General features: G+C 40.1%; 1 protein-coding gene and 1 non-coding gene across 2 annotated transcripts; both read left to right on the top strand.

Moving 5' to 3' along the window:
• The first annotated feature begins 4728 nt into the window (after positions 1-4728).
• LOC114022850 lies at positions 4729-4835 on the top strand. Its single transcript, XR_003566708.1, has one exon. It is a non-coding gene; the product is annotated as a U6 spliceosomal RNA (small nuclear RNA).
• An 8217-nt stretch (positions 4836-13052) lies between these two features.
• RASL11A (RAS like family 11 member A) lies at positions 13053-15992 on the top strand. Its single transcript, XM_027835241.1, has 4 exons — positions 13053-13425; positions 14018-14074; positions 14183-14262; positions 15290-15992. The coding sequence occupies exons 1-4, from the start codon at positions 13302-13304 to the stop codon at positions 15755-15757; spliced, it is 729 nt and encodes a 242-aa protein (XP_027691042.1). The 5' UTR covers positions 13053-13301; the 3' UTR covers positions 15758-15992.
• The last annotated feature ends 3455 nt before the right edge of the window (positions 15993-19447 follow it).

Genomic DNA, 19447 nt, shown 5'->3' with positions numbered 1-19447 from the left:
TGAAAGCACTATGGCATAATGGGGTATTGGGATTTGAGGTCAGAGTAGCTGGGCTCATATCCCAGCTCTGCTACTCATCACCTCTATGACTAGGCAAGTTACCTGGCCTCTTTGGAACTCAATTCTTTATATGCAAAATGAGGGAGTTTGAATTAATGACCTCTAAGCTTCCTTTCAGATCTGAAGCTATGCACCTATGAAAAAAGAATGTAGTGACAACCACACATAGCAATTTGGAGTTTTCTCACAACAACCCTGTGAGATAGCTTGGTATTACAACTATTATCTCCCCCATTTTATAGATCTGGAAACTAAGGATTGAAAAGATTAAATGACTTGCCACAAATACATAGCTGGTAAGTGTCTGAGACAAGATTTAATTACTAGCTCTTTTGGTTTCAAATTCAATGCTCTATCTACCAAGCAACATTGCTTCGTGAACAGTTAGTAAGCAAGCAGACACAGACATAATTATTGTTATGTTACCTTCTAATGCTTGCAGGCTCATGAAAGGCAGCTCCCTCTGGTGTAATAAGAGTGAAAATTGTTGAGTAGTTTGAGACTCTTTGTGACCCCATTTCAGGCTTCCTTAGCAAAGATACTGGTTTGCCATTTCCTTCTCCAGCTCATTTTACAGATGAGAAAACTGAGGCAAACAGGGGTAAATGACTGGCCCAAGGTCCCACAGCCAGTAAGTGTCTGTGGCCGGATTTGAGCTCATGAGGATGAGTCTTCCTGATTCCAAGCCTAGTGCTCTATCCACTGTGCCACTTAGCTGCCAATAAGTATGTTTGGGGGTAGGCATATGTTAGAAGTGAACAAAGTTTGATTTGGTGACCAAAATTTAGATTTGAGCCTCTCGTAGTAAAGAGTTAACAACCTCTCCAAGTTCTAGGCTGCTTTTTGAGCATTAATCAATCCTACCCTTGATGCTATTCTAAACAGCCACGATTTGCGTATCTATAACTGAGCATATGCATTTCTATTATTTTTTATAAGCACTTGAATAGACCATTGTGTATTTTCATTACACAATAATTTTGTATAACTCAGTGGACACAAAGACAACCTAAATGGAAAAACAAGACACAAATGGCAACATTTTAAGAGAAGCTATTCATAGTTCCGTGGCCTGGGAGCTTTTTGTCTGCGTTAGAAGGTCACTGATGATCCTTGTATATTTGTAAATTCAAAGTCTATTTCAAGAAAAATAGAACATCTTGAGCTTCTTAGAACAAAAATGCTATAGAAATGCAAAATTAAATATAATTATCAGTATGCAGAGAGCAGTCCTGAATTTTTTTCCAGTTCTAACATTGACTAATTAGGTGACCTTAAGCCAAAAACAAGTATATTTCCAGGCAGCAAATACAAGATAGGGGCTGATGAGGAAATGATAAGTGCATAAGGAATTATAATTAGAAATATCACCCAGGAGGAACTGTGTCTGAAAGAACCCCTTGACCTGTTTCTAAAGTGGCCCATAGCCCAAAAAACTGGACGATACCTTCTGTTCCAGGGAAAGGGGTCCTCTACATCAGATTCAGGCAGCTAGGTGATAGAATGGATAGAGTACCAGGCATGGAGTCAGAAAGATTTGACCTCAGACACGAGGCGTGTGACCCTATGCAAGTCACTTAATCCTGTTTGTCTCAGTTCCTCATCTGTAGAATGAACTGAAGAAGAAAATGGCAAACTGCTCCAGTATCTTTGCCAAGAAAACTCCAAGTGGAATCACAAAGACTCAGACACAAGTGAAATGACACAGTAGCAACATGTGCCAGTTACCATGTTAAGCACTTGGTAACAAATGAATGAAGCAAAAATGAGGCAAAGCAACTTGCCCATAGTCATACAGAGTTATAACTAGCATAAGATGAGCAGGTCTTTGCCCCAGGGGGCCAGATTTTGAGGAGGTTGGTTACTTTGCATGATGACTATTTGCCCTACGCTTGCCTCATGGTCCCCTTAACCCAAACCACCATGTAGAGTTGTATAGGGAGACAGACCTGTTCAGCCCTCTTCCCTGAAGGGGTGGAGGGGGAGGAGGAAGACTCCCAAAGAGAGCTGTCACCCACAATGTCCCTGTCACCAGGGCTTACCTTCTTTCCACCTAAGCCCATGGAGCAAGGAATGGACCATCCCTGTCCTGGTGCAATTGCACCCTCAGTTAGACTGTTCTGTCATCCTTGATAATCTACACACTCCACTTCCATCCTCACTCATTTGCTTTGACCCATGTTAAAATGTTCCCAGTGACCTTTTCATCTGATGCAGTCCCATGTTGGCCTCAAGCCTGAAAACTCAGCAGCCTATTTGTGCTTTCTATGTGTCTCTCTGTTGCCCTTTGGGCAGCCCACAATTTTTATTGTGTCAGGGTTACTAAAAGACTTGAAAAATGGTCTTGTGAAGAAGGGATAGACTTGGGTCTGTTTGGTCATAGAGCAAGGGGCGGGGTTTACAAAAATTAGCTTTTCAGCTTGATGTCAGGAAAAGCTTCCAAACAATTAGTTACCCAGAAGTGGGATGGGCCACCTCGGGAGGCAGTAGGCTGCCCTTCATAGGAGGTCTTTAAGAGAAGGTGTGAGAGTTGGGTTGCTTTTTCAGGTACAGGTACTCAAGCCCCTTCTCTCTTTGAAATTCTGCGCTTCTGATTCTCCAGATGTTTAGGGTGTTCTAAGATTCACAATCAGTCAATGTCACTGAAGGGAACATTTATGTTAAAAAAGAAGAGATTTTGTGTCAAGGAGTAGTTTGGGATTATTCAAAATACTAAGTAGTTTCTAAATGCAATAATGAAGGCTGACATTTATACAGTGCTTCAAGCTTTGCAAAGCACTTGACATATATTAACTAATCTGATCCTCAACAGTGTACTGAGTCATTTCCCCTTGTATTTCACACATGAGAGAGGCAGTGTGGTATAATAGCTAGAGGACCGACCTCAAAGCTAAAAAAGCATGGATTCAAATCTCCCTTCAGTCACATACTGTCTATGTGACCCTTGGCAGGTCATTTAACTTCAAAGTACTCTTGCAACTCAATTAGGTTCTAAGTTATATTGGAGGTATCAACTTGCATTGGTAGAGGGAGATTTACCACTCAGGAATTCTGAGTAGATACCTTCACAATGAGGGTATTGAATCTGAGGGAGGTTAAGTGATTTGTCCATGATCATGAAGCTAGTAAGCATCAGAGGTGGAATCTGAAGCCAGGTCATCCTGACTCCAAGTCCAGTGTTCTATCCACTATAAGGGAGATGCCAAACATATGCAACATCCCTGAGTGCAACCCACATCAGATTAAAATGTAATTGGAAGATATTTAACAAAGTAAACAAAAATGCAGTAAAACATAGATTACATTTTTTTTTTTGGCTTTTTAGTGAGACAATCTGGGTTAAGTGACTTGCCCAGAGTCACACAGCTAGTAAGTATCAAGTGTCTGAGGCCGGATATGAACTCGTGTCCTCCTGACTCCAAGGCCAGAGCTCTATCCATTGTGCTGCCTAGCTGCCCCAATCACATTACATTTTAAAACCAAATCAATATGTGACACTGGGATCCTTATGTACATATTAGTAGCCCAGTTTCTATTTGCTGTCTCTCAAATGTAAGCTTATTAAGGGCAGGGACAAGTCCCTTTTTTGTATCAGGGGTATTAAGGGACTTGAAAAATGGTCATGTATTTCTTACACCTAACACAATTACTTGATTATAATAGGCACTTAATGTTTATTGAATTGATTTATAAAGATGAGGAAGTAGGCGCATGGATCAATAGTTATGGATTGTTAAGGGGCCCCCTGAACTTGTCTTCCTGAGTTGCCATGTTTTCCAGACACACTGAACCTGGAGTATTCAGGAACCACTGAACATGAAGCCAATGTCCCCCCCCCCCCCCCCCCACGCACATACAAACACACCCAGCTGGCATAATTTGTTGTTTGCACCCCAAGCTGGACTCCCTGGGTAACGTCAGGAGTCAAGACTGGTGCCAGTCAGTCTGTGCCAGATGAGACACTCTTTTGCACAGCTGGGACCCTTGTGGATAAGCAGACCATCCTATCTTCATGGTTTAGCGGTTCCCAAGGGAAAAAATAATATGGCTTTTCCCATCACTTTTCTCCTCTCCTTTGGGAGGAGATTTGTTCTTTTCCCCTCCAATATGACTTTCTCTTTTCCTTGTATCTTAAATACCAAGGTTTTCCCTATACTGCTGGGCTCTTTGGTATAAGGAGTTCCCACATGCACGTGCCTTTCTCTTGTAATAAATACAGTTGCAATGCATGTTTCATGAACTTGTGGTATTATTTTTGGTTAATAGAATTATCTTCTAGATCACCATTTATTGGTGTAACCATTAAGTGGTGTCGTCAGGCAAGGTTGGCTTTGTAAGTAGAAACCAAAAAGAAGAGAAATGTCCCCCTCATTCCCTTCTAAGCCACACTTTTGTAACATGGCCTTATTCATTCTTTCCCAATTCTGTATCCTATCGGGGAGTATGACTCACCCTTAACTATCCCCTTTATTCAGACCCTATGAGGCACCACCAATTTCAAAGGGAAAGTAAACAAAAGGTGGAGAGTTAGTTAACTTGCCTTAAATACTCACCTCTTTTCATCCTCTTGGTCTGTTTACATATAATTTAACAATTTAGGTTAAGTGGACCTGAGTTATGTAGTTAATCTCTCCTGCCTCTTAGGAGCTTTAAAAGTTGTTTAATAATTATCACTTTGGCTGCACATATACTAAAAATTGAAACAATACAGAAAACATTAGCATGGTCCCTGCACAAGAATTACACACAAATTCATGAACAAAATTCAAATCCATAAGATTCTCTCAGGATTACATCCAAGAACCCCCAAGATGGTATAAAAAAGAACCCTAGCTATTTTAGACCAAGGCTGAGAGCTCTGTCCTATTTAGTTCTGTGACCTACAAGTCATTTATTGGCTTCCATTGCAATCTCTCTGTACACAGTTAATAACACACAAGAATCAAAGAGAAGTTATGACAGCTCATAGTTTTACATTTGAAAAAAGAACCAGGAATTAGACATAGCTTAAAAAAATTGAGAAATTTGGAAGTCAGTCTCTGTCATCTGCAGGCACAGGAGAGGGAGAGAGAGAGAGAGAGAGAGAGAGAGAGAGAGAGAGAGAGAGAAAGTTAAACCTTCACTTTCTTTCTATTAATCACTAGGAGAGACAACACAGATGCTTCAGCCACAGCTATTAGATTTTTGTTTTCTCATCCTGAGGCCTCAGCTGCTGGAGCCAAGCTCACAACAGCCAGACTTTATTCATTGAACTCATATTTCAAAATATCTGCAGCGGCTTCTTTCTGTCCAATCACCAAAGCACTATTGTCTCTGTGTTTGCCCTTTTTTCCAAACTGACACCGAATCTCACTGCCTTGAAGCCTCAACTCAGTGACCTCTGTTTCTGTCCACACACTCCTTTGAGAGTCTTTCTCCCAGGACAGGAAGAAAACAATGTTGATTGTCTGGAGTTAACACTTTCCAGAATTCACAGTTAGGTTTCATTGCCTTTACTGGCCTACAGAGAAGTTGGTTTGAATCCCTGGCTAGATTGGTATTAATAATATGATTTTTTTTTCTTTTCTCCTGGTATCTTCTTTCTATTCAATAAAAGAAGAGAAGCTGGTTTGCTTCTGGGAAATTGTGAAGTCATTTTTAAATAACCCCAAGCTTCTCCCTGAAACACAAGACCATCTTTAAAAAAAAAAATTCTTCTGGTGGCACTTTTATGGATGTGAGTTATATTGCAGGCTCCAAAGAAATAAAATTAGAGATCAGTCAAAAGGCAATGAAGAGATGCAAGTAGGCCTAAGGAGGTTGCAATATGTTAACAAAGAGTTGTACAGGAGAAGTAGCTAAGGGATATTGTTAGAGATAAGAAGAGGTAACCAGATTATGTAGTGAGGACGTGGGATGGATAGCAGGCTTGCTGCATTGCTGTTCATGCTAAGTAAAGAGATATTGGAGAAGTTTGGAATCCATGCCCTGTGAAGTACTTGGACAAGAATAATATAGAATGGGAAGGTATGGATGGATGGTGATTTGCATCTTTGGATGGACTACTTACATAGACAAGATCCCAGATCCATTGAAGTATTAAAACACTGGGTATCTTCACAGCTCCAAGACAACTTATACAATGGCCCCTTAAGGCTTTTGAGGTAGTGTTGTGTGTAGCATGGATTTCTTCAGTGTGTACTTTGTGTGGTTTTTTTCAACTTCATCTTCTTAAATAATATTTCAAATTTCTCATATAGAGGTAACACATAGAGATATAGATATAGATAATATATAGAGATATAGAGATGTGAGGGTACAAATGAGTTGTACTAATGATGAAAGGATATCAGTATAGAAAGGCTGACAAATTTGCTCTATTTTCCATTTATTCCTTGTCCTCCTGCCAGTTTCATTTATGAATGCTTTTGGGATGATATGGCTCATTTGGATCTCATGCCAAGCTTCTGGTAGGCTTGTTTTCATTTACACTGTTTTATGAAGCAATACTGCTTCATAAAATATCTTCTATCATCCTCATCTGAGGTGTTTTAATAATTATTTTGTAAATGGATTATTTTGATTATATGAAATCAGAAAATTTTTGCATGAACAAAGCGTGACTAGGATAAGGGAGAGCATCAATTGGGAATTTTTTTTTTGCATCAGATGTCTTTGATAAGGATTTGATATCCAAAAGAAATGAACACAAACATATAATACAAAGAATCATTTCACAGTAGATAAGTGGTCAGAGTTTATGAGCAAATAATTATCAAAAGAATTGTAAACTACAATAAATATATATAAGAATGCTACAAATTACTACTACTAAATACAAATCAAAGCAATTCTGAAGTTTTAATCTCAAACCCAGCAAATTGGGAAAGATGATAAAAGATAAAGATAGCATTAGAGGAGTTCTGAAAAGACGTACACTAATACATTATTGGAAGAGTTGCAAATCAGTTTAATTATTTTGGAAAACAGTTTTTAAGTAGGTGGAAAAAATAACAAAAATGTTCATTACCTTTGACCTAGATATTCCACTGTTAGATACATACTCCAAGAAGATCAAAGACAGAATGATCCTATATATGTCAACACACTCATATCAACACTTTTTGTAGTAGCAAAAAACTAAAGACAAAGTAAATGCCCTTCAGCTGAAGAAAGGTTAAACAAATTCTGGTTTATGATTGTAATAGAATATTACTATACTATTGGAAGTAATGAGTGGGAAGAATTCAGAGGATGGGAAGACTCCTATTAATTGAAAGTGGAGTCATCCCAATCAGGAAAGCAGTATGTGTAATCACTGCAACAATATTGATTAAAAAAAAAAAAACTAAAACAAAAAAGAAAATCAAACCAGACACTACAATTATAATGATTAGGTACAGTCTTGGAGTCGAGTTGAGAACAATTACCTCCTGTCCTTTGTAGAGGCAGGGAACTAACCTGGTTGCTGTGTTGGCTGAGTTTACTGAACTGCTTTTCCCCCCTCTTTTTTAATTCTTTGTTAGAAACGTTGACCCAGTGGGTCTTTCCCCACTCCAATCCATCCTCCTTATAGCTTTCAAAATGAAAGGAGGGGATATATTTGTAAATGAAGGTGATTTTGTAAGAAAAAAAAAACAATAAAAATTTTAAATGATTTTGTATTCTAAACATATGATGTCCTTGTTTACTTTGCAAGGCTACAAAAAAACCCTCAATAAATTTAAAAGAAAAACATGATTTTGTATTCTAAAGCAGTGATGTAATTGTATTTGCTGACTAGGGCAGGTTTTAGGTTCACCTCCTTGTTATGGTGATTGCTTTACATACGTCAAATTTTTGCAGGAAATTGTGATAACTAAGGTCTTTGTCTTTTTCCATTTATGATTCTTTTTGACACAGATGGCTCATTTGAATAGGTTAGTACAAAACTTTGGTATCTTTTTTTCCCTAATCTTTATCCTTTCTTTTGAACTTTGTTCCATTTAAACAATGGTCTATTTATTCTCTGCAAGAATACTGTGAGGTAAGATGAACAAGTATCCTATGAACTTATGAGGTAGTTAAGTGGTTTAGTAATAAAAGTGTAGGATTTAGAGTCAGAAAGATCTGAGTTCAAATATGACCTCAGGCATTTACTAGCTGTGCGACCATGGTCAAGTATTAACCTCTCTCATCTTCAGCTTCTTCATCTGTAAAATGCTGAAAATAAGCGGAGGGATTGTTGTAAGAATCAAATGAGATATTACATGCAAAGCTCTTTGCAAACTCCAAGTGCTATATAAATGTTTGCTATAATGATGATGATGATGGTGATGATGATGTTTCTTTGGGAACATAATGAAACAAATTCCTTTTTTGCCTCTCTTAAGGAGATGTTATTTTTTTTCCAGTGATTATTTTATTTTCTTTATTAAGGAAAGAATTCCTTGTCACCTTGCAAATGATAAATGTTTCTAGTTTCCTTTAGGGTCAAGATTTCTTCCATTTCAGCCCATACTGGCCTGTCCATGATGTCAACTTTCCAGCCTATGCAGAATTGTGACCTCTCACTGCCCAGAAGCAGAAAGGTGGGCTTGAATGATGAGGGTTTGAATTAAAGGAGCCTTACTTGTCCTACTACAGCAGATTTCCTAAGTGGTCTCTCTGCTTCCAAATTTCTTCCCTTTCCAATGACCCTTCGCATAGCTACCAAATTGATACTAACTAAACAAAGGTCTGAGGATGTAATTCTCCCACTTAAACACTAAGGAGATGTTATAACTATCATTCCATTCGATTACAACTTCCTTTTGTCTTCCAAATTCATTTATCATGAAAATTGCAATATTATCATGCTTCAGTTCTTCCCATAGTATTGGAAGTCAATACATTGGTTTTCAGTGAAGGATCTCACATTTAGAGTACTCTCAACTAAATAAATATTTATAGACAATCTGGGCAACAAGGTGCAGCAATGGATAGAGCACTTGGAATCAGAAAGACTCATCCTCATGAGTTCAAATCTGGCCACACAATTACTAGCTGTGTGACCTTGGGCAAGTCACTTAACCTCATTTACCTTAATTTCCTCATTTGTAAAATGAGCTGGAGAAGGAAATGGCAAACCACTCCAGTATTTCTGCCAAGAAAACCCCAAAAGGGGTCACGAAAAGTCAGACACAACTGAAATGACTCAACAATAACATAATAGATGGTCTAAAAACTGTTTTGTTTATTTAACATTTCATATCCCTTTTCTGCCACTACCACTATGGAATCAGAAGGGAGCAACACAAGACTGGGAGTAATTTTATATTTTTCTGCTCAGACCAAAGAATTCATCATGTAGTATCAAATGATAAGACCCTAAAGACTTACTCAGAACATTCTCAGACAACAGATTCAACCCAGGGCCACACTTATGTCACTATGAGGCACTGAATTAGGACTTTATGGAGGCTTGTGTATTGCAAACATAATCAAGAGTTTATATGTATACAATGCTTTGCAATTTACACCTACACACCATCTGTGAGGTAGGTAGCATTGGATTACTTCAATACTTTTTAAAAAGAGATTCATTTTTTCAACAGTATGAGTATTCGTTCTATGGACAGTGATACCCCTAGTGGATGATTTCATGAATTTTTCATCTCCTGGCGATGAGGCTGGTTTTCACATGACCTATGTACAGTCTGTTTTAGCTTTGGAAGCTCAGAATGTAAACCTTGACAGGACCTGTCAGAGCTTGTGAACTGTTTCACGAATCCAGGATCACCTTCACATCACAATGAGGCATCAAAGTCAGACTTGAGTTTAGGAAGTAGACACTGCAGATACCGTTAGTATCTTTTTACAAATGAGGAAACTGAGGCTTAGATAAGTTAAATGACTTGTCCCTAATTACATAGCTTTTGAGAAGCTGAGTCAGCAGCACTCAAATGCAGATTTGCTGATTACTAGGCCAGGGCTCTTTTTGCACCCCACAAACTCTGCCTTGAAGGGATTTATAATCTAGCTTTGTTGTTGTTGTTCAGTTGTGTCCGCTCTTTGTGTCCCCTTTTTGGGATTTTCTTGGCAAAGACACTAGAGTGGTTTGCCATTTCCTTCTCCAGCTCATTTTACAGATGAGGAAATTGAGGTAAATGAGGTTAAGTGACTTGCCCAGGGTCACCCAGCTAGTAAATGTCTGAGGTCAGATTTGGATTCAGGTCTTCCTGATTCCAGGCGCAACACTCTGTCCACTGTACTACCTAGCTGCTCTACGATCTAGCTAGGAAAATAAAATATCAATCAACTGACAATTAACCATCCACCATGTGCAAGGCCTTGTGCCAGTGACTTGTAATACAAAGAAAAAAAATGAAACATCCCCTGGCCTCTAGAAGTTTACCTTCTACCGGGGGAGACAAACTTGAACATTTATAGGAATATACAAAATACATAGACAATAGATACATGGTAATTTGGGGAAGAAGCCACTAGTAGTTCCGGGGAAGAGAAAAGGTTTTATGTAGAAGGCGGTGCTTGAGCATAAGCTTGAAAGAAAGGAGGGATTCTAAGAGGTGGAGGTAAGGAGGGCCTGCCTTCAGGACACTGGGTTCTGAGACAGGTGTACTGTATGAGAGGAACATAAACAACTCTAATTCAATTCAAATAAATTTGAGGACTCTAATATGTATGCAGGTAAGTCTAAGAAAAGACAGAGTGTAATGAGGCCATAGGAGAAAAGGACTCCAAGAAAACTTGAGGTAGGAGAGAATGCTTTTAGTTGGGGCACTCAGGAAAGGCTTCGTGGAAAAGTTAGCACCTGAAATGAACTTGGAAGAAGGAGAAGGATTTTGAAAGATGAACCTGAGGGAAAAGTTCATTTTAGAAAACTGACAAAAAACCAGTCTGTAAGCACAGAGATGGGAGATGAATATACTTTTGAGTAATAGCTAGTTGTCCAGTTTGGTTGTAATATAGAGGGAGTAAAGGGGGGTATTGAGAGGTAAGATTGGAAAGGTAGGTTGGAGTCGGGTTATGTTAAATCCTATTCACAATAGGAAGTCAATGAAGATATTTGATCAGGGAAATGACATGGCCAAATCTGTCTGTTAGATTCTTTTAATGCCTATGGATTGATTGAGTGGGAGAGATATTGGAAGCAGCAATCCAATTAGGAAACTAATTACAATAGTTCATGCTAAAGGTGATAAGATATAAGGAATGTTGAGGAGGTAGGATCCACAGGAACTTCTTGTGTCCTTTGTTCTGGAAGAGGACCACAACATCAAGAAGGTGATGCCATGACTTGCAAGTGAATTGGATTTAAGTGGGGGAGGTCTGTGCAAAGTCACCAGCCTTAACTATTTCCTCTAGAGCTATCTGGCTCCACTGGCAAGATCTATATCAGGATGACTGGAGTTGGCCCTGAACTGGCAGCTGGTGGCAAAATGGATAGAACACTGTGCTTGAAGTCGGGAAGACCTGAGTTCAAATCTAGCTTGAGATGTTTAGTAGCTGTGAGACCCTGGGCAAGTCATTTAGCCTCTGTATCAGTTTCCTTCACCGTAAAATGGGAATATAATAATAGTGGGGGCTATGATAATAGCACCTACCTCCCAGGGTCTTTGTGAGGATCAAATGAGATTATATTTATAAAGTGCCTGGAACATAGTAAATGCTATATAAATGTTAGCTAGTATAGTAACGGTGGGGAGGGTAAAAAGAAAGGGGTGTGCAGGAAGGAAGAGCCAAAGATGACTGAGGTTTCAAGCTGGGATGATGGGAGGAGGAAAGGTGGTGCCATCAGCAGAAATAAGGAGGTGTTTAGAAGGGAAGGTCAGTTTTAACAAGCTGAGTTGGAGAAGTCATCTAGGAGCAGTCAGCAGGTAGTTGAAAAAGCAAGACAAATTTAGCGAGGGATTAGGGCTGGGTATTTGGGAGTTATCTGTATTCTGTGTACAGATGAAAACGGGAACCGATGAGATCGCCATGGATTGGATAGCGATGGGGAGGGTGAGCCCGGAGCTAGGAAGAAAGAATCAAGGATGACTCTGAGATAATCATGGACAACTTAGGAAATGGCGACTGATTAAAAGAATAGCAGTAATGAGAGAAAGCCAGAGTCTGTGCCAGAGACCTTAGTTAACATATTGGCCACTAAATATTCCTCGATGATGGTGAGAATGAGGTTGCAATAATAATTATGCACTATGTATGGTTCCTCCCTAAACAAATAATCTCGAGTTAGTTACAAGGTCACATTGCCTTCATTTACATTGGGTTGTAGTTTCTTTAGCTAAATACTATTGTCCAGTCAAAAAAAAGTTAATGGTTTTTCATCTTCGATTTTTTTTGGAGGGGTGAACACACTGCAAGAATCTGCTTGCTGTTCCCAATCCATTTTGATGCATTGCAACACTTTCTTCCCCTTTCTGTCAAATCTCTCAGTTCTTTCCTCCTGCCTTTCATTCTCAGACTCTCACACTGACCTAGTGACCCCCAGCCATCCTGGCTGAGCAGTGGAGGAGAAACAGGGAAACACATCCGATGCCGGTGGATTAGGGAACAGCAGTTTTCTATTTTCTCCCGAATATTGGGGTTATGGGGCTCTGCTTCCTTCCCTCCCAGTGTGTAGTCTCCTGCCAAGCGTTGGGACCGGCACTGGCACTGGCACTGCCGCCGGTTCCAAAGCATTCCTATTCCAGTGTCGATCTCTATTCCATTCCCCGGGCGCAGGAGGCACAGCTGGCCGCAGCGGGTAAGAGAGAAAGCAGGAGGGCTCATCAGCAGGGGACAGGGGTGGGGGACGGGAGAGAAGGGGCAACCACAGAGTAGCTGTTGTGTGCGTCCTAGACCTGCCGAGGGCGCCGGCTGGCTGCGGCCAGACTGCAGAGCGCGTCAAGAGGCGGGGGCGTGCGCAACCGATGACTGCTGTCGCCCCCCTGGCCATATCCCCTGCGAGAGCCGGGAAGGGGCGGAGAGGAGGTGGGGCTTGGAGGCTGCAGTTCCTCTAGCCGGGAGCTCTTGGCCCTTTAAAAAGCACCTGGCTCCTAGCTCCGGCAGTGGCTGCGGCGGCAAGAACCACCTCCGCCACATCCATTCCCTTGCCCCTGGATTTGGAATCCTCTTTTCTGCCTGCCCCCTCTTTCCTCTCTAGGGCCAGTTATCCACTGGCAAAGCTGCTTTCTCCAGCCAAACTCGCCAGGGTTTGACTGCTCCGAGGTGTAAAGTGTTGTGTGTTTGCCCTAGCCCCTCACAGTCTTTTGCTCCTTCTCCCTGTCCCTCGCTCCATGCGCCAGAGGAGCATGTCTGGGAACTTTCTGCTCGCCCCCATTCCGGAGTCTTCCTCTGACTACGTGCTCCACAAGGACATTAAGCTGGCAGTGCTGGGTTCAGGCAACGTGGGCAAGAGCGGTGAGTGTCCCTGGATCTGAAGGTGGTGGGTGGCATGCGAGCAAAAAGAGAGAAAATTTACAGATCTTGGCACCATGTTACGCCAGGAGATCCTTTTTTTCCCCCAGTATTGGGGCGGGGGGGGGTGTCCAGAGAGAAGAATAAAGAGTGGTGAACATTTTTCACCATTAGCAGAAATCGCACTGCCAGCCTTGGAACTACCTCTACTTGCCTGGTTCCCTAGACCAGTTCCCATTCATACAGGATTGCATACAATGCACCTCATTGAAGCTTAGATTTACCATTTTTTAGAGAAGCCCAAGGGATGTTGTGGTTTGGAAATATCCAAGCTCCGTTTAGGAGCATGTAAATTATGAATCTCCTTTATTCTCCTTGAAGATTCAGCCTGAGGCAGGAAAGAAAAGCAGATGTATCCCTTCTCCTACAAAGGCTGAAGGTGCAAAGTAATTTTCTCTGCTTCTGTTCTCCTTTCTGTGTCTGGCCAGCGGTTCCTGGAAAATTATTATTTCTTTCCTTGACTGTCTATTGTAATTCTCTTGTCCTAAGCCTTTACTTACTATCCCAAATAACTGTATTCGTTTGTTTGTTTTAGCAATGATTGTGCGCTTCCTGACCAAGAGGTTTATTGGAGATTATGAACCCAATACAGGTTAGGATTATTTCATGCTCCTTTAGAGCTCTCACTGTTTCCGTGGCCTTTTATTTCCTTTCTAGGTGGCAGCAGTTTTTAAAGTCTCCTTTTTTTCCTTTTACACAGGCAAACTATACTCAAGGATTGTTCACGTAGAAGGAGATCAACTGTCCTTACAGATCCAAGATACTCCGGGATGCATTCAGGTGCGTTTCTTCCTGCATCGGCTAATTAGTAAACACTCTCTTATGGTCTAGATTTTTTCGGTGACGGGTATAGTGGAGATCCAGGCCTGGCCCATTTCTAACAAGGCTTTTAAGAAGTTGGCTAGTTGGCCTTTCCCCCGTATTTAATATTTAGCATTCTATTAGCCCAACTTGCTAAACTGTAGATCTGACTTTTTTACTTGAAGCTACCTGTGAGTTTTGAAAGGCTGGAAGAACACTTTACAAGAGCAGTAGAGGGAGGTTTTTCTCCTTTCTATGAGATTTTAGAGTAAATAAATCACTGAGTTCTTCAGAGCAGGAAAGGAAGAAGAACTAAGATGATTGATTCTGTATCCACAAATGTAGCAACACTTCACTCAACAGCAGGCTACAGAAGTCTTAATTGCTGCAGCTGGCATCATGCAGAGCTTGGGTCTTGTAAGAACTTTTTACAGTGCTTTACTAATTGCAAATCAAATTAACTCTTGGCAGCGAATAAGGAATGTAATTTTATTAACAAATGAATAATTACCATCATTTTTAGAAAGTGTGTGGAGGAAACAGAATTAATAAGATGTGTGTTTCTGCATCCTCAGGAGTGCACCCTCAACAATTATTTATTGGGTTCAGGATTAGATACTCATTTCCTTGAATGCTCTGGCTCTTTGGGAAGTTATTTTAAACTGCTTTTTAAAAATAAAATTTTACTTAAAAAATTAACCAGTGCTTATTTGAAAGATCTTAACTGAATCCCTCCTTGTCTGCCATAATTAAATTTTGTGTATGTGTAAAACAGTAAACACTTGCATCTTATATAAAGAAGTATGTGCCAAGACTGAGAATCTGATTTTCTGTGTCAGAAGTCCCTTTTGGGGGAAGTTGTTTCAAATTCACAAGAAGTTCTGGAATGTGATTTTTTTTCTTTTTCAGTTTTTTTCCCCCCCAAATTGGTAGGTAGTCTTTTCAGGTTGTTTTTTTTTTTAATGGAGTATTCCTTTATGTACAGTCTCACTTTTATCTCTTGAAGGTTCAAGATGACTTTGTCCAGGTATTGGATTCTCTCTCTAGATGTGTACAGTGGGCAGAGGGTTTTCTGCTGGTGTATTCCATCACAGACTACAGCAGCTACCAGTCAATTCGACCACTTTACCAGCACATCCGAAGGCTCCATCCCAACTCCAAGACTCCCATCATCATTGTGGGGAACAAAGGGGATCTTCTCCATGCCCGACAGGTGCAGACTAATGATGGCATCCAGCTGGCTAATGAGCTGGGCAGTGTGTTTCTTGAAATTTCAACTAGTGAAAACTATGAAGATGTCTGTGATGTTTTTCAGCATCTCTGCAAAGAGGTTAGCAAACTGCACAGCCTTAGTGGGGAAAAGAGAAGATCATCTCTCATTCCCCGGCCTAAATCTCCCAACATGCAGGACCTCAAGAGACGCTTCAAGCAGGCTCTTTCTTCCAAAGTAAAATCATCCCCTTCAATGGGATAAATCCATGGTTCAACAGACTCTGATCTCCTTATTATACATCTGTGCAGCTAAATAGACTGGTTTCCCTCTTTTTAATTGCTCATTCAGAGTTTATTTTTGTATAGGTATTAATTTTCATGTGTGTGTCTCTTAAAGAAAATATTTACCCTCAGCTTTGAGGGAATTTTTGTATATGAATTTGTACCAAAACTGCTGGTAACTTTTCCATTAAAGGTAAAATGATAACATGGTTTCCTGTTGTTGTTGTTACTGGTTTTTTTTCCCCATGCCTTTTCCTAGGTGGTATACTTACAGTGGAGAATACAGCATTGTGGGAGTTCAAAGTTTGCCCTCAACTTGAGTCATGAATAAATAACAATGCAATAGGGAAGGTTTGTGTGAAGGGATTCTGCTGTAGGGCTAAGGAAACATTTGGAATCAAGAGCTTTGATTAACTACAACATGTCTTTTACCTGGGCAGTTCGAAATGAGCAAGAAATAAAAAAAAAATGTTGACTGTACCGTGGATTTTAAGGGGGAGGTGTTTAATATGAACAAACATTAAAAAACTAAAAGTCATCATTTGAGAAAAGTGGTGTTATTGTCAGAAGAGTACATCTATACATCTCATTCATTGGTGCTATTTTGTGGTAAAAAAAAAAGGCTCTTTTGCTGATTGCTTCTCAGGTAGTAAAGGGATACTAATGAGATACCCAATGGAAACAGCTTATCACAAGCATAAGGTATATCACCTACCAAGTGGCCAAAGGCTCTTTATTAGTAAGGACAACAAAGAAGCTAGTCTGGTAAAGTTTGATACTATGTCAATCTTTGAGAAAAGCCTTGTTGTGCAAGAAGCCCATTCATGCCCATCCCCTGCTCAATTACTGTGGCCCTACTGAGCTGAGGAGACTGACTATATGTGCTATGGAGCACAGACAATTCAATTAGTTATTGAGAATTAGGGTCCCAAACAAGATCCAAGTAACTGAAGAAAAGGTCATTTTTTTGGCTTGAATAAATACCTACTCAAGTTCTCCATGCCATCTTGCATATGTAGCCAAATACATAAATAATTTTTCTCAGTGCCTATTTCCTGTTTCTGTATGGTTTGATCCCATAGAAATAAAAAAAGTGAAAAATTGCTTTCCTTTCCCTTTTATTTTCTTCTACCTTTCCTCCCTTTCCCTCAGCTTTCCCCCTTTCTGTCTTTTCCTTCCCTTCTTACTTCCTCTTTCCCTTCTCCCTTCACCAGTCCCGTCCTCTTTCCTTTCCTGAATTATTTGTTCTTTGCAGAATGGCATACTTGAAAGAGTCCTGTACTTAAAGTCAGGAAAAACTGGGTTCACATCCTGCCTCTAGTATTTACTAGTTGGGTGACTATAGGCAATTTGCCTAGCCTATTTGAGCCTCACTTTCCTCAATGATAATACAATAGAAGTCACAAGGCTGTATATGATTAAGTGCCAAATTAATGGTGAAGGCAGAAAATAGACTTCCATGGAAGGAGAAAGAAATCATCGTAGTGGGTGGGAATGGGTCATAAGTGAGTCATAAAGGCCAGCACAAAATGTATCTGGTGATTGGGTATGTAGGGATATGCTGTTTGTTGTAATCCTTCAGCATATTCCCACACAACCCAATTAACAGATATATGTTTTGCTCCTATCACTCATCAGCATCAATAAATGAAACAACATGGAAATTCATGCCTCCTCCCAAAATGGAACTTTCCCCAAAGAAGCTTCCTCTCCCCCAGAAATGAAGTAGAATAGAGAGGTGAAGGAAGAGAAGAATGAGAAAGTAAAAGATTTAGGGATATCTGATTACTTAGTTGATCTCATTCTCTAACTCATTGTCTATGCCCTAGCCTTTTTCTCATGATAAGCTGCTGGGAAGGAGACTCTGAAGGAAGCTAAGCATCTATGAAAGGAGAAGGTTGGGGGAAGTATGATGGAACTTGAAGGATCTGTATGGGGAAGGGGTCTACTCAGGAAGCCTTTCCAGGGGCCTGAGCACTGAAGTTTTTCCCAAATTCTAAAAGGAATATCTTTCTTTCCCTCTACCTACATCCCCTTGTTTTGGGGGATATGGCAGTACTGGAAGGCTAGAGTGCTGGGTCCCACTCAGGATGGAATAGGTTAGGGCAAAGATACCAAAATCCTGGATCTTTGTTCCTTGGATCATCTAAGTATAAATTGATAAGGGTAAGTGAGGGAAAGTCCCTGACTTTGTCCCCACTTGAAGGAAGTGTAGGTATGTGTATGCACACATGGGTGCCCATGAGGGGCGAGGTTTACCTTATGTGGAGATCTACCCAATTTGTGAGAAAGAAACTAAATCTTTGTTTACTCAATTCCCTGTGCCAATTATGCCCTCTCCCCCATCTCCACCTGTTAAAATTCAACTGTTTTCAACTCTCATACCAGCTCTTTTATGAAGCCTTCTATGATGGTTGGAAATGACATTTCCTAGTTGAGATGTTACATAGAACTTTGTATCTCTTTTATGCATTTATGCAGAGTGTATATCTACTATACTCTATAAGTCATGAGCACCTTGAAGATAAAGGCTAGGTCTTATTTACTTTTATATCTCTCCTAGGGCCCAGCACATAATCAATCAATAAGCATTTATTAAGTGCCTACTATGTGCCAGGCACTGTGCTAAGGGCTAGGGATTTAAAAAGTGCAAAAGACTATTCCTGCCATCAGGACAATCTAATGGGGGAAGACAACATACAAACAAATATATACAAAACAAGTTATTCATTAGATAAAAAGGAATTACTTAGCAGAAGGAAGGCACTAGGATTAAGAGGGGTTAGGGAAAGCCTTAAATAAAAGATGGGGTTTTAGTTGGAACTTAAAGTAAGCCAAAGAGTAAAGGAAGTAGAACATTCCAGATACAAAGGACAGCCAGAGACAATACCCAGAGCAGAGAGATGGAGTGTCTTGCTCATGGAACAGCTAGAAGGCCAGTGTCACTGGATGGAAGAGAATGTGGCAGGGAGTAAGGTGTAAGAAGACTGGTAAGGTAGGAAGGTACAGTCAATAAATCTAATCTATTAAATCTAAGATATGTATGTTGAATTAAATTGCCTCAAGCCTGCCCAACACAATTAGGAAGTCTAACTCCAAGTTAAGAAGGCCTGGTCCTCCACAGTTCCATCTTACCCCTCCTACACTCTCATCTTGATCATTGCTCAAAGGCCTTTTGTCTATTAAAATGTGTCTATAATAGTTTCATTAAGACTGCAGAAAAGAAATTGATCATGTTAAAATGGCCCAGCACTAAAGTGAATAAATGGGTTATTCCCCTTATGTAATTCATGAAAAACAAATTTAAATGCTTGTAAGATATGTTGGGTATGATTGGGAAAAATAAATGTGTTCTGTCAAAGAAATACTTCTGTGCTTTGTTGAGGCAAAGGACACTACTGGAGAAGTTCTAGAAAATTTATTAATAACTCTTTTAGAAAAAAAATACAAGGGACTCAAGGATATTATGTAATTGGAGAGAAAATCACAAAGGTTACTTCCATTGAAAATGTTGATATGGCTTTTTTTCTTCCTCCTGTGGTTCATAATCTTAGCCTTTTGTTTTAGACCCTGACCTCTGATACAACAGGTTAGGTTTCATCTTGGGTGTCTTTCCATCTTTAATAACTTCCATGGCTCATTATTTACCTTCACAATATGTTTTGAATAT

The sequence above is a fragment of the Vombatus ursinus genome, unplaced genomic scaffold, assembly GCF_900497805.2.
Source record: "Vombatus ursinus unplaced genomic scaffold, bare-nosed wombat genome assembly UNPS02014813.1, whole genome shotgun sequence".
Taxonomy (NCBI): domain Eukaryota; kingdom Metazoa; phylum Chordata; class Mammalia; order Diprotodontia; family Vombatidae; genus Vombatus; species Vombatus ursinus.
This window is presented reverse-complemented; position numbering and strand designations above follow the sequence as displayed.